The 15,012-nt window shown below is 46.5% G+C and overlaps 1 protein-coding gene across 2 annotated transcripts in view; it reads left to right on the forward strand.

Annotated features, from left to right (window-relative positions):
- The window catches only part of CYP7B1 (cytochrome P450 family 7 subfamily B member 1), a 666,301-nt gene that overhangs the window by 184,413 nt on the left and 466,876 nt on the right, over positions 1–15,012 (forward strand). Inside the window, exon 1 of one of the 2 annotated variants that reach the window (XM_085605531.1) lies at positions 6,720–6,821. The exons of the other annotated variant lie outside the window; for it this stretch is intronic. Within the exon in view, the coding sequence (XP_085461657.1) occupies positions 6,787–6,821 (35 nt within the window). The 5' untranslated portion in view covers positions 6,720–6,786. Of the gene's footprint in view, positions 1–6,719; positions 6,822–15,012 lie in introns of those variants that run through there. 2 annotated transcript variants of the gene reach the window in all.

Raw genomic sequence — 15,012 nt, forward strand, 5'->3', positions numbered from 1 at the left:
CATGCTGTCGAGCTGGGGGCTGATGTCACTGCGGTAGGGGCTAATTTAGTTGATGGAGACCTGCGTGTGCTTCGAAATAAACAAAGCAAAACGAATTTAATTCATCACACGCAGGTCCCCATCAACGAAATCAGCCCCCAGCTCGGCAACATGCCAAAACGCCCGGTAGGCAGTCCGGCCCTGTGTCAGATAATGGTACCCAGTTGGTTTCCTGCGAGATGCAAACATTTCTCAAGGATATAGGTGTAAGACACATCCTTACATCCCTTTATCACCCATGCAGTAATGGTTTAGTTGAGCGCTTTAACCGTTTTATCAACGAACACCTGCAGCTGGAATTAGTGAATGGATTACATTGGCGACAAGCTGTCAGCGACATGCTGTGGGCTGTGAGGACCATTCCCCATGTTAGTACTGGTATTGCCCCGTTTACCTTAGGGGGAGTGTTGCTGGCTCCAAATTAAACAAAGAATGGATGTCCAGGAGGGAGGTGGACACAAAGAAATTGTCTTTTGTAACTGATGTCGGGGCTGCTGTTTAGGCTAAGTATGACACCAGGCTGGGAGTTCGATGTTTATTGCCTGTCAAAGTGGGCGTTTGGGTGAGAGTCAAGAGACCCGGTTTTCTTATCAAGGGGGATTCTCGCTTCTCAGCGCCCAAAAGAGTGTCTGCAGTAAAGATTCATGTGGTGGTGTTGGAGAACGGGAAAGTTTGGAACAAGTGTGCTGTTTCCATTGTACCCGAGTCTATGCTTGACTATGTCAACAAGAAATTTGGTGTTCATTCCCCCTCTATGATTGTGCCCTCCAATGTTCACAGGAGGGAAACTATTCATTCTGACCGTGTTCCTTCTAGGGGCGCATCCACCAGATTGAAGTCTGTTCCTGCAAATTTTCATGATTACAAAATGCTGTAATGTCATCACTGTATTATGCTATGTTGCCTGTTCTTAGACTGCAATTTTTTTACTGTTTTTTTCCCCCTCATCTTTATTCATCCTCTGTTCTTCATGTTTTTCTTTATTGTGAAGGAAGGGGGGGTGTATTGGGGTCTGCTTGGAACTTGTCTTGAGCTCGTGTAGCTTAGTGGGGTTCCACTCTAGAATGTGGTGTCCCACGGTGGCAGTTGCTGCCGGGACCTGGAGGACGTTAGACCCAATAAACTTGACTCCTACCTTCAACGCTGTGTCTTTTTTTCAACCACCTACAATCACCAGCACAAATTAAGCACTACGTGGTTTTGTGCTACTGTTTGCCTTTTCTCTTGCTCTCCCATGTTTTATGCAGCAGGCTGTGTTTGAAAGTCAAATGTAAGGAAACAAGGGAGAACATTATTTTCAGATGATGGTGTTTACATTTTTGACACACTTTCAAACCATAAACATTCATTGGGGCACTGTAAGACTTACAGTGCCCCAATGCATGTTAATAGTTTGAAAGTGGTAAGAGCACTTTGAGGATGCATGGAATTCTCGCCTCATTGGGTGATAGGACACTTTATTTATAGTTGTCCTCTGATAGAAAAGCGCCCAGTATCAAATGTTGCTCTGTGTTTGCTTTTTGGCGCTGGGCATTGGGTTTTGCAGTTTCAAACACTGGCATTAATCTCACTGACTGACTAGTTGTGCTCCTCTTTTAGACTGACATTGCCCAGAGCTTTGCAGCATCTGTAGCCCTCCCTGCTACCCGGGATTCTGGGTAGCGTCTGGTGGCAAGATAAGATGCACCAATTCCCTCCTCCATTACTTATTAATGGGAGGATGGCTCACCCAGCTTTCAAGAGGATGATAAGGCTACCTGGTAACTGATGCAGCAATTACAGGTCATAAAGTCAAAAATAAGGAGATAATGTGAACAGAGCTACACTCATGTCTGGGGTAGAAAAAAGCAGGTCTATATGAATCTGTGAAAGTACATCAGGATGTGCAGGCGTTATATGAGTGGTGGGACTTTCACAAGAGTAGTGAAGGTGTTCCATAGGTTTTTGACTGTACAGACAAGCAGAGGTCTACTCCCCCAGTATAGGTCTCAAGGCTTGAACAGGAGGCTGTGGCCTGCCAAGTGCAGTGGTCAGTTTGTGGGGTGTTGCAGGATATAGTAGAGGTGTAGGGGGCTATATAGGTCAGGCATTTGTAAGTGAGACTTAAGTATACTGAATGTAAATGCACTTTTTCACGCAGCCAGCGAAAATTGTCAGATGGTGTGGTCTTACTTTTTCATCCCTATGCCATGTGTAGTGGCTGTGTTGTGTGTTTTCTGGAGTGCGGAAAATTAAAATAACCGAAGGACATAGCAGAGGTATTGGCTTTTTCTAATGTGGTGTCGATGATAGCATCAGGGACTTCTTCACTAAAAGAAATGGTGTTTTGCGAACGTGTTGATCTTGATCATCATGGTGTCTATGTATACTCTGGTTTTGTATTGGGGTGGTTTTTGTCATGGGGTGGTGAAAAAAATACCAACTGGAGGAGGTGATGGTGGTTACTATGACGGTTACGTTTACAATTATTAGGAGAGACTACAGATTGAGCTTGGTTAAATTTTAGGCCACTGAATTTCATGCACCTAGAAAAGGAGGAAAAGCTTTTGATCATGTATTGTAGTAGCTTAATGAAAGGGTACGTGAAGATGTAAAAAAAACATAAACTAGAAGAGAACAATGTCAAGAGTCCCTGGAGAGGGCAGTGACATGCCTGGATAGGGAAGTTGATGGTTGGTTTGTTGAGCGTCGTTTAGAAAACAGGAGAACCACTCTTGGGTGTAAGCAGGTGATTAATGGCATTTTGTTGCTGAGGGTGGGATGGACCACCATAGCAACTGTAGCAAAGAAGCCAGGGATAGATAGGAGATTCTATAGCCATCACATAAGTTCAAGATCTTGAGTTCTTCAAAAGGAGTTGCAGTTTGGACACCACCACCACCACTTTTTCTAGGAGTTTAGAGTCCAAGGAAGTCCAGCAATGGGACAAACAGATTCCAACTTGTTGGGCTCTAAAGATAAATTTTCCAAAGGGCCGCCAGTTTACATGGAATTAGGATGGAATCTTTGGGGGAGGGAAACTGATTGATCTGCTCTGTGATGTCTTTACCGAAAAGGTGATGTATTTTCTAGCTCAGGAGGATAAGTGTGAATTGCTCAGGGCTTGGAAGAGACTGACTGCACTTAGAAGAGCTTTGGTCAGTTCAGTTGGATTGATAGTAGAATGCAGTTATAGTGAAGCTCAGGTGAAGAGAGGAAAGTGAAGGAATTGGGCTGGTGTGGGAAGGTGGCTTCATTGATGGCTTTGGTTTTTCATGTTTCTGACTTTCTCTGTGAGGAGGTTGTTGAAATTGTTTCCTGGGTCTTTGGTTTTCCAGTGACCCCCTGGAAGGATGGGGGGCCTGGATATGGTATTTAGGTAGGGGGGTTTCTTCAGCGCGGCTCTCAGTTGCATTCCCAGTCATCTAAATGTAAGCAGTGATAAGTTACATGTCTCATGAAAGACAGCTGTTAAATTTATGATATTGGAAAAACATGCATCTCTTTTTAAGAAAGGCATCAGAGTTGGAGCACGACTTTAAACACCAGACCTATATGCAGTGTAACAGTGCTTAAAGCTCCACTGTTGTTAACTGTGCAAATGACGCCATCTTGGCAAGCCCCCATGTGTAGCATTTCCATGAGTAGGGCGAGTGATTGCCTTTCGGACTGGCAAATTCAAAGACTTGCAGTTGTGTACAGTTAACTTGCAGGGGCTTTGATCAACAGCCCTTCAGTTACTGCATCACTGAAGTATCTTTTACATTTTGATCAGTCCATAGAAGTATTGATCAGATAAATATGTACTTTTTCTGTTGTAATTGGCAAACAAGTAATCTTTCTAGGATTAAACTGTTAATACTGTTGCTTTTTTTTTAATGAAGTTTTATACAGCGCAAACTTGACCCGACAGTATCGGGTATCATAGCGCTTTACATAGCACCAGTTGCATTACATGAGGACACATTCATTTATTTTTGTTAGGCACGGGGAGATTAAATGATTTGCCCAGAATCACAGGATGTTCAGCGTCACTACCGATACTCGAACCTGGTACCCCAGATTCGAGGTCGACCGCCCTAGCCGTTAGGCCAACTCCTCTCCCCAACTTGCTTGCCCCGCCCGACCCTCCCACAAGTGGTGAGTGCTGACAGCACACATATCCACCCCTCACATTTGTCCCTGCATGCAGTCAATGTATCACAATGCTTTAACTTGTGATGTGCAGTTTTAGTCTGATAGCAATCCTAATTGGACTGTGAGGGGAATCTCTATCATTTAAGGTGGCTTCCACTTCATGACTTAGACATGCAACTAGAGACCAAGAGGCAGAGGGCACGGACACCCAGGAGCCTCTGGCTGCCCACGACCAAATATTCTGCTCTCCTTGTCCGTAGAGCTTTGTAGCCTACCTTATGCTTAGGATGATGGCCTCATTCCTAGAGTTTTTGACACAATGTGTGCATAGCCACAATCTTCAGCACAAACAATACATCAACCTTTTATACTGTATGAGTTGTGAAGGATTTAATAGTTGAAGTACTTAATAGTTCACAAAATATGTTTTTCTTTTTAGAATTGCATTCTGGCCAGGGCCGGACTGGCTACCGGGCATTTTGGTGTGCTGCCAAGCTTGGCTCTGATTTCACTGCGGTGGGGGCTGATTTCGTTGATGGGGACCTGCGTGTGCTTCTAAATAAACAAAGCAAAACGAATGGTTTTAAGCACACGCAGGTCCCCATCAACGAAATCAGCACCCAGCTTGGCAGCACACCAAAACGCCCGGTAGCCAGTCCGCCCCTGACTCTGGCTGCCTCTTGTGGAGTGACTCTGACATTGAAGTAGTGTTTTATTGCTTGGAAGTAGTTTTGTAGCACTACAATTCTATTCTGTTCCATTCACTTGCATGTGGAAGTGTCTCAGTGTGAGTAGCAGGGCATGACTGCTATAAAGCTCTCTGTTATCCCTGGTTGTTGTTCTGCGTCACTCTCCACCCGGGATCTTTGTGGGAAGAGTGAAGGTTCACTGCTACTGGCAGCAGCCTTCTGCTGCCACTCCCTGCCATTAAATGGAGGTGTTGCTTACTGATAAAATACACGGTGCAGTGCAATAATACTTGACATGCCACTTACACACAATGCAGCAATACTATAAGGTCTAGTGCTTTGCAAGGCAACAATATTGCATGCGGTGTGTAATGTTATACAATAAAGCACTGCAATAATATACAAAAATTCAAAGTACTATGCCATTCAATATTATACAGTGTTATGGAACTATACTTGCAGTGCAATACTCCACAGTTCAAAGTGATGCATAATGCAACAATATTATGCAATGCAATATTTTGCAATGCAAAATACTCAATAGTGCAAGGATGCTTTGCAATAAAATACAATGCAATGCGGTATATTGTCATGCACTGTGATGTAGTACAGCTGCTCTGGTTAATGCCTGCATCAGCGTCATTTTGTAATTTCTGTCATTTGTATGAGATCAGTATTGTTGCCTGATGTCTCAGGTTGTTGGATGACCTGCATCTATCCATCTATTCATATACTCACCATTTCATTCAGCCCTCCAACAATATACTCACTTAAACATCTACGCAAATACGCAGCCATTAATTTTCCATGTAGTCATTCATTCATTCACTAATGCCCTGTCTGCTGGAACATTCTCACAGTCATTCACTGACTTACCTATCCACACGACTCACTCAGTCTTGCTAAACAGTGAAGAAGCAGCTTCACTTATAAAACAGCCAACCGTACTGGTGTCGTTAATTCTTGTTGTTAATCATATAGGTAGCCTTTTATTAATTCTCCATTTGGTTGTATTTAAAAAGCATTGAACAAAAAATAAACATAACATTGATGTTTTTCCCAACACCCCTCCCAGGGCCGTAGAAAGTCAGCAGTCATCGCAGTGCAGCTTTTTTTTTCAAAACAAATGTGCCTTGACATTCAGTGTGTATGCGTGTAACAGGAGAGTATAGTGTGTTTCATTTATAGTTGCAGTCTAAAATCAAATGGAGAAAACACCGTACCTGCCTTTCCTAGTAAAGACTATATTCATTGATCAGAAAGTCACCCTCCCTTAACCCCCCACTTCCTTCTGCAATCGAGGACTCTGTTAAGCCCAACTTTTTCCTGTGACTGCCCTCTGATGTTTGTTCAAGGTGAGGTTTCAGGCAGTAAGCTGCAAGTCGGTTCACATAAATGCTGCAGATAAGCTATCTTGACATTAGCAGGTTAGGCTGTCTCCTATCTAAAATGCAAATGACTGCACCTGATTTCTTTCCGCTGTACTACCCTTCGACACACGCTATGAAAATCAACTTGCCAAGAGGCTTACACAAAGGAGTAACAAACGATATAAAAAAAATACTAAAGTCAAAGAACGCGTTGAAGGGTCTTGCGTTGCCAAGACTAAGTCTGTCGCCATATAGAAACGTGCTGGACTCCTTCCAAATGAGCCCGCTCCCAAAAGACATGGGATGCAACGAAACGTTACACTGAAATAAAAAAAATAAAAAAAACCTTTGTCCACAAACACATGAATGTAGGGCCGGGTAATGGACCTTTCATACCCGAAATAAAAACAGCCCATTCTCATTGGAAAGGTTGCTGCCCCCTTTCAGAGTGCTTTCTAATGAGACGCCGCCTTGTGCGTGGGTCGCCATTTAATCGATGCCGCCCCATTGAAGCCTCGGCCGATAAAGACACAAGACAGATTGTCCAAGCTTGCGGCCATTGTTGGGAGCTGATGGAGTGCACAGGGCCTTATGCTTGGAAGCAGAAGTAGGTGGTCAGACCCGATAAATAAAACTTTACCTCGGATTGTTGAGCGCTGTTGTTGAAAGGCTCGCGTGGAGCGCGCGCTCTGAAGGACTTGTGAACCCACAGGCAGCTCCGAGCTCTGTCACACAAGCTAAGTCAGTCAGACAAGGCGCAATCTGTCCCATCTGATAAACACAGATTTGTCTCGAAAAGTCTAATTTCTTTCCAGAGAGCGGCATTGTTAATATTTTGACAGACCATTAACTTTAAAGCATGTGAATCTGCTGCACTGTTAATTTGTCTCACAAATGCTGTGTTTGTGGAACGTGGAGAGGCTCCCGCCTTTCATGAAGCTTGAAATGGGAAAGTCTAGGAATCGGCTGTTTAATGTTTGATAGAATCTGGTGGATACTGCGCAGGCCTGGGAAAATAACCGCTGGATTTATTGACCATATGCAGATATGGGTGGCCTGTTGGTCGCAGTATGACACCAGGATCATCTTTATAGATTGTGTTATTATAGTGAAGAATGCATCTTTGATCCAGTTAGATTTTGAGGCAATGATGGAAAACGGTACCCATTTGCATCCGTTATTCTGCCATCACATATGACATAATCGCTTATTTTATTCGTATATGACTCTGCATCGGAACTTCATTGTCAGAGAGCCTACTGTGGAACTATTGCCGTTTATTTGTTGTGAATGTTGGAGTTTTACTATAACGCGTTGTTTGTTTCAAGGTTGCAGTTTTCTTGCTGTTTTGATAACAACTATTCATAAACTGCACTTCACTGCTGGGCACGAATATGTCCAGCGTGGGAGCGCTGATGAAACAGTTCAAACATATTACACATTATTGCTTGTACCTCATGAACAGACAAAAAAAATGTCACATGACTTTTGAAATTATTAAAGGAAATTCATGTAAGATTCCCGAATGGGCGAGTTATGGATGAATTCAAGAGCCAGTCACTTAGAGCAGAAAACAATTCGAGTTTTCAGTAGAGCATCGAACAGGGAGATCTGGTTTGATCTAGACATTTATAGAGCACATGCTGTTTGTATGTGATTTCTTGGTGCTAAATCAGGAATAATCACACAAAAACTAAAGCAAGAATTATATTTATAATTTGAAAAGATACGTTTTCAAACATTTGTGAAAATGCTATAAGGTCCATAATCATTAGTAGGTCAAAATGAGACTATTCCATAACAAAAGAGCTTGTGCTCTCTCCTTAAAAGCTGTTAGAAAGGCTGTACCCAATTGGTATATTTAATGTACGTGTAAGCCTGTAGTAAAGTGGCACTACCTATGCCCAGGGCATGTAAATTATATGCTACTAGTGGGCCTGCAGTACTGAGTGTGCCACCCACTTAAGCAGAACTTTAAACATGCCTCAGGCATACCATTTCAGCCTGTGCATGTGCAGTTTTAAACAGTCATTTCTGCCAGGCAAAGTAAACCTGTTGCCAGACTCAAACCGTCCTTTTTAATACATATAAGGCATTCCTAAGGTAGACCCTGGACAGCCCAGAGGTCAGGGTGCAATTCATTTGAAAAGTAGGACATGTACGTTTAAGGTGTACATGTACTGGTAGTGGAAAACTCTAAGATGCATTTTTCACTACTGCAAAGCCTACCTCTCCCATAGGATAACATTGGACTTATCGTATTATATTTTCCAAGTCTAATTTCCAAATGGTAACAGGTAACCAGTTCATGTTTGGTCTCTGGCACTGTAATGAATAATCCTAGCTGATGGCGATGCCAGATATTAAATTACAATTTTGAAAAGGCACTTTAAGAAATTTGGCATTTTCTTTTCTTAGCCATTTGGTTCATGCAGCCTGTCTCTGGGTCACATGACTTGGTTGGGCTGTGTGTATACAGCCACACACAATGGGGAGTTTAGGTGTGACTGGATGGGCCAATCCTGGCAGGATGGAAGGGAGGAGCTGGACCCAACTCCACTTACACATGAATAGACTGTGTCCTGTCTTCACAAACAGGGCTGCATACCCCCTGTAGCTAGTCTGGAGCCAGGAAGGCAGGGCACCTGTGCACTTCAGACATATACCTCTAGAAGCTTCTCCCCACTTCAAAAATGCACTATAGTGTATAAATACTGGAATTCAGACACACACTCTTCAGTACACTTCTGGACCTGTGGATACTCTGCCAGAAAAAGACTTCTGTGCTGCTGAAAGGACTACCACGCTGCTGGACTACTGCTCTGAAGGAATGCTATCCTGCTGTGCTGATCTGCTGCCCTCTTGCCTTTGTGGGAAGGACTGGACCTGCATCTCTTTAACTCACAACCCAAAGTGATTCCAGTAATTTGAAGCCTTAGAGACACAATGGGCTTCCATCAATCTTGCACCTGCATCTGCTCCTGAACTGTGCCTTGAGTCTACTCTGCCAAGTGGAATCACACCAATCTTGGACACTTGGAAGTGAGCCTAAGGTGCTCTGCCAGCCTCTGTGGATTTAGTAGAACCGAAATATCTCCTCCACTGTGTGGCTCAAACCATGAGCAGAACCGATGCAGCACAGCTACTGTGTGAATCGGACCCCTCGCTAAGATCCACATCACAGCCCATTGGAGCTGTCACTGCGCGACACATCTTCGGCACAAGTCCTCGCATCCCTCATCGATGCCAGCCTCAACAGCGATGTCGGACCTAGAGCACAGTTTCACAGCGCCTCGTGACGTGTGTCTTCGCAACACTCTGCAAACCAGGATTTAAGGTAGTTTGTTCAGCAGGCCAAACTGGGTCCCTGTAGCCAACCAGCGCTCCATCGCGGTTAGCCTCAACTTGCGACTTTGGCCTATTCCGGCTTGATCATATATCTACAGTTATTGCTCTATGCTTTTTGACACCCTTTTCTCTTAAATCTCTAAAATTGCATATCTCTGGTTGCACGGATTGGATTTTTGTTGTTTTGGATCCTGTTTTATTTTTTAAAGAACGTTCTATTCTCCTAACTTGGTGAGGGATCTGTTTTCTGTGGTGTTTACACTTTATTACTGTTTGTAGCGTTGCACAAATACTTTACACATTGCCTCTAAGTTAAGCGTAACTGCTCTGTGCCAAGCTACCAGAGTTTTGAGCACGGGTTAATTTAGGGTTGGCTTGTGCATCACCTTGACAAGGATTGTGGTTGCTGCCTGACCAGGGCTCACATCCCAGTCAACCAACAACACAATTACTTACAAGAGTTTAACATTTTTATGGTTTAAATGTTTTTATTAATTGCAATTCAAAAACAGCATACAATATACATATAGCTTCCACCTTGTAAGGCTGCGATATAACCACTGATCTAAGTGACTGTAGAGCACCATCTCACCAGTGTGCGCTTAGCTGACAGATAGCACGCTTGAATTAACAATTAAATAAGAGAAAAAGAATAAGAAAAAAGAAAGAACCCCCGGTATCCCCCCTCTCCTCCCCCTCTGCCCCCCTCCCTGTTCGTGCTCCACGTCCATCACCAAAGCTATGCTAAGCCCTCACTACCCTCTCAGCAATCCGCCTGTTTTGTCTCCGTAAGACACAACAACCGGAGATAGCGGGGGCATGTGAACTCCTGGAATTCGGCCGCCAAAAGCGACAGAAATGGTTGCCACAGCTCGTCATACCGGGTTCCCTCCCCCGCCATTGTAAGTGCCAATTTCTCCATACCAAGGACATACCACAGGCGGTGCAGCCAGCCTGTAAATGTTGGAACGTTGGGGGAGCACCAGTGCATAAGTATGTTTTGTGTCGCCGACCCTAGTGCTATGGCCATCTGTCTACCTCTACGAGATTTTAAGGGATAGGTCAGAGAATTAGGGAGACCTAACAGTACATAGGCTGGAAAACGTGGTATCTCAGTCTCAAAGTGCTTGTCCACCTCATCCAGCACCTGGGTCCAGTAGGGTTGAACGTGTTCGCACTCCCAAAGTAAGTGTACCAGGTTGCCCACCTGTCCGCAGCCCCTCCAACACATAGCCTCTCGGGCTCTGTCCATTGTATGCAAGCGTTCCGGGGTGTAGTACCAGTATGTCACAATCTTCGTAAGTGTCTCCGTGAGCCCCATGTGATACGCAGAGTGTCTGGCCCTGTAATATATTCCCTCCCACTCTTTGTGGCTGAGTGTCCTACCCAACTCACGCTCTCACCGCTCCCTGCTAGGGTTGTGTATGTGTGCGTGGTTGATCTGTAGCCACTTATAAAGGTCGGAGATGAGATTTTTATCTAACGTATGGGTGACAAGCCATCTTTCGTAAGGGGAAAGGCGCCTGTCCGCCTCAGAGCGGACCCGTGGTTGAAGCGCCCTATGTCGTACTTGTAGATATCTTAGTCTCTCTGTCTCCGGGAGCCCAAAGTCCTGCTTCAACTGGGCGAAAGAGTTGACCCCTCCAGCGCCATAGATATGATACAGAAACCGGCAACCAGCCGACCTCCAGCCCGCAAACGCTGCCTTATCCATTCCAGGGTTGTCAGCCAACGGGGTGAGTGGGGAAGGGAAGGCTGTCAGTTCGTGTTTAATGTTAGTGGCGTCCCAAACTTCCAGGGGGACCCTCGTGATATATGAGGCGTAGAGATGAGGGGGCCTATGGGGCTTGCGCAGGAAATGAATTTCCTTCAAGGGTCGCGCCGCCACCGCCTGAACTTGAAACAACCAATGTTTCTCCGATTCCCATCTGCTCCACTCCACCAAATACCGTAACTGTGCTGTCTGGAAGTAGAGCTGGAGATCAGGGACTCCCAGCCCTCCGTCTTTCGGCGCCAGCCTCACTAGTGCCCGTCACATACAAGGTTTCCGACCGTTCCAAATAAACTGGGCCAAGTCAGATTGCGTCTGACGAATCCACCCCACAGGTGGCCTCAGAGGTATAGTGCGAAAGTGATAAAGGATCTGTGGCAGAATGGTCATTTTGACCGCTGCAATTTTACCTAGCCACGAAAGGGGACAGTGTTTCCATCGGCCAAGCTCATGACAGACCTTTTGGCGCAATATCGCATAATTAGTATTAACCACCTCAGGGAGGGAGGGAGCCAGCTGGATCCCCAGGTACGGAATTGTATCCGTCGCCCATTGGATAGGGAGCAAGGTTTGTAAGTTTTCCCGGGTGGAACGTGACAAGGATAGATCTAGGGCCATGGATTTCTCAGCATTCACCTTGAATCCAGCAGCTCGGGCAAAGGTATCCAGTTCTGCCCAGCAAGCCGGCAATGCGCTCCTCTGCTCCGCGAGTGAGACTAGCACATCATCTGTGTATAAGCTAATCGTATGGACGTAGCCCCCGAATTTGATCCCTTTGACCTCCGGATTCTGCTGCATTCTCTGAGCTAGAGGCTCCATATATAGGGCAAAGAGAAGGGGCGACAGTGGGCAACCCTGCCTCGTACCTCGTTCAATATAGAATCGGGAGGATGTGCAACCATTCACACAGACCGTGGCTGTGGGAAACCTATAGCAGTTAAGCACATATGTGCGAAATCGTTCCCCCATCCCCACCTTTTCTAATACCTGCTCCAATTAGGGCCAGTGCACACGGTCGAATGCTTTTTCAGCATCGATGGCTAGCATCATGTACTCACCCGGAACCCGGGAAGCCTTCTCAATAAGATGCAAGATCCGTTTAGTATTATCCGATGTTTGCCGCTCCGGGATAAACCCGGCCTGGTCCGGGTAGATGAGTCCTGGCATATGAGGGCCAAGACCAGCAGCTAGAATTCCCGTGTACAATTTAAAATCTATATTGAGAAGCGATATTGGGCGATATGCTCCGCAACAAGATATGTCCTTCTCGGGTTTAGGGATTACCGCTATGGAGGCCTCTAGGAGATCACTTGATATCGCCCCCTGGACGGCAAAGGAGTTAAACAGCCGGGCGAGAATCGGAGCGAGCATGGTGCAAAACTTTTTGTGAAAATAGCGGAGAAGCCATCCAGACTGGGGGCTTTCCCCTGCTTGAGACGGGATATAGCGGCTGTGACCTCTTCCGTCTGAATGTCTCTGTCCAGATGATCAGCCTGAGCCTTTGTCAGTGCAGGCAAGGTAACAGAATCCAGAAAGGCCGCCCCCTCAGAGTTGTCTAACGAGGCCCCCGTGTAGAGGGTGGCATAAAAGTCGCGGAATGTCTCCGCTATAGCACCATCTTCAGACACGCAAGTGCCATCCGAACAGATGAGCTCCTTGACTCCGTGCCGTTGACGAACCTCCCTCAATTTATGGGCAAGGAGGCACCCGCATCTGTCCCCTCCAGCATAATATGCATGCTTCAGTCGAAGCACCGCAAATTCCGCCCTATCTTGATCAAGCGCCGCTAGCTGGTGGCGCACAGCTTTAAGCTGTCGCCACACCCTTGGGGCTCCCGTCCTCTGGTGCATCTGCTCCAGCTCTCGAGTCTGTTGTGTGAGTTCATCCCTTTTACGCCCACGCTCCTTTTTGTCAGCCACGGGGACCGCGATGAACTCCCCCCTGATAACTGCTTTCAATGCCGCCCATTGTGTAACAAGTGTGGTGTCCTTGTTTGCGTTGTGTGAAAGGTAGTCGTCAATGGTGTGCTGAATGCGTGTAACAATGTCATCTCGATGTAAGAGAGTGTCCCTGAGTCGCCATATCCTCGCCGGCCGTGCCAGGGGTGGTAGGGTGAGGGTGGCAAGCACCGGAGCGTGATCCGACAGTGAGGTCACCCCTATAGCGACGTCTGTCGTGATTGTGCGCACTGGAGTAGATGCTAAAAAGTGATCCAGTCTAGCATAGGTCTTGTGTGCATTGGAATAAAATGAATATTCCCTGGTTAGGGGATGAAAATGACGCCAGAGATCGCACAGCCCAAGGTCAGGTAAACGCGCAAGTCCCTCAGTTGAGATTGCCCCCGATTGGTGAGTGCGGTGGCTGGATCGATCCTTGCCGTTATTGAAGACCAGGTTCAAGTCTCCCCCAAGAATAATATTGCGATCTGTTGTGGCAGTGGCTTCAGCTAGGGCTGAGTGCAAGAACCATTCCTGGCCTTCATTCGGGGCATACAAGGATCCGATGGTGAATGTTAGCCCTCCCAGAGCGAAGCGGTATGTCAGGAGCCTCCCTTTAATCTCGGCCACCCTGTGTAGGACCTCCCCCCGAACTTCTGGGCCACCAACATCGCCACCCCAGCTTGTTTAGTAGGGCCAGAGGAGAAGAATTGGGTGGGGAATTTCCGGGATTGGAGACGGTGGAAATCTCTCGCCAAAAGGTGGGTTTCGTGCAGCAGGCAGAGATCTGCTTGAGAGGGTTCTAGGCATGACAGAACTGCCCTACGCTTCACTGGGTTATTGAGACCCCGTACATTGAGAGTTAAGATCCTAAGTGTGGTGGGAGGCATGTGTGTGGTCTGGTAGGATTCAGAGCGTCAGGGATGTGCTATGCATGGTGTCGCCAGCGGGCAGGGAGGTCAGACGATCCAGGCTCGCGCCGGCGCAAAGTGTCAGGCTAACCCTAGAGGAAAAGTGGACGTGGAGCACCGAATACCCCCCCAAAACATCCCTGAAAAAAAAACCCCAAAGGAGCAATCCACAACAATAACAAAGAACTCAGAGTCCATCACTCGTCAGTGATCGGAAAAAAGGCATTGGGGTATGTTCACTAAAAGTGAAAAGGAAGCCCCCCTCCCGCCAACGATCTAAGCATTAATAAAACAGGCAATCAGCTATGAAGAGCGTCTGAGGTCATCCAGAGTTGGAGCTGGATAGATCTGCGGAGATAGCCTCCAAGGCCGACTTCTGGCCTTTTGGGATTTCTGCAGCTGGGGGCCTCCTGGGGCGGTGCCTGCAGCCCTGCTGGCGCCAGCGGGGTCCGGAGTCAGCAACCTCTGCTTTGGGATCGTCCTCTCCACTCTCCGCGTCCGGGATGTCCACCCCCAAAAGTTTGCAAGCCTCAGATAAGGAGCATAGCTGGTATAGCTTGTTATCTTTGCGAAACACCAACCTAAATGGATGGCCCCAACTGTAAGGGATGTTGTGCTGTTGAAGGTGTGAAGTGACAGGCTTGAAGATTCGTCTCTTTTGCAATGTAAGAGCAGATAAGTCCTGATACAGCACCGGCGTCTGGTCACAAAACGTCAGAGGATGCATTTGACGCGCTTTCTGAAGGATAGCTTCTTTGGTGCGATAGTCCTGAACACAGACTAAAATGTCCGAGGGGGTAGCCGTCGGTGCTCTAGGAGGGCCCACTCTGT

The sequence above is a fragment of the Triturus cristatus genome, chromosome 5_1, assembly GCF_964204655.1.
Source record: "Triturus cristatus chromosome 5_1, aTriCri1.1, whole genome shotgun sequence".
NCBI lineage: Eukaryota > Metazoa > Chordata > Amphibia > Caudata > Salamandridae > Triturus > Triturus cristatus.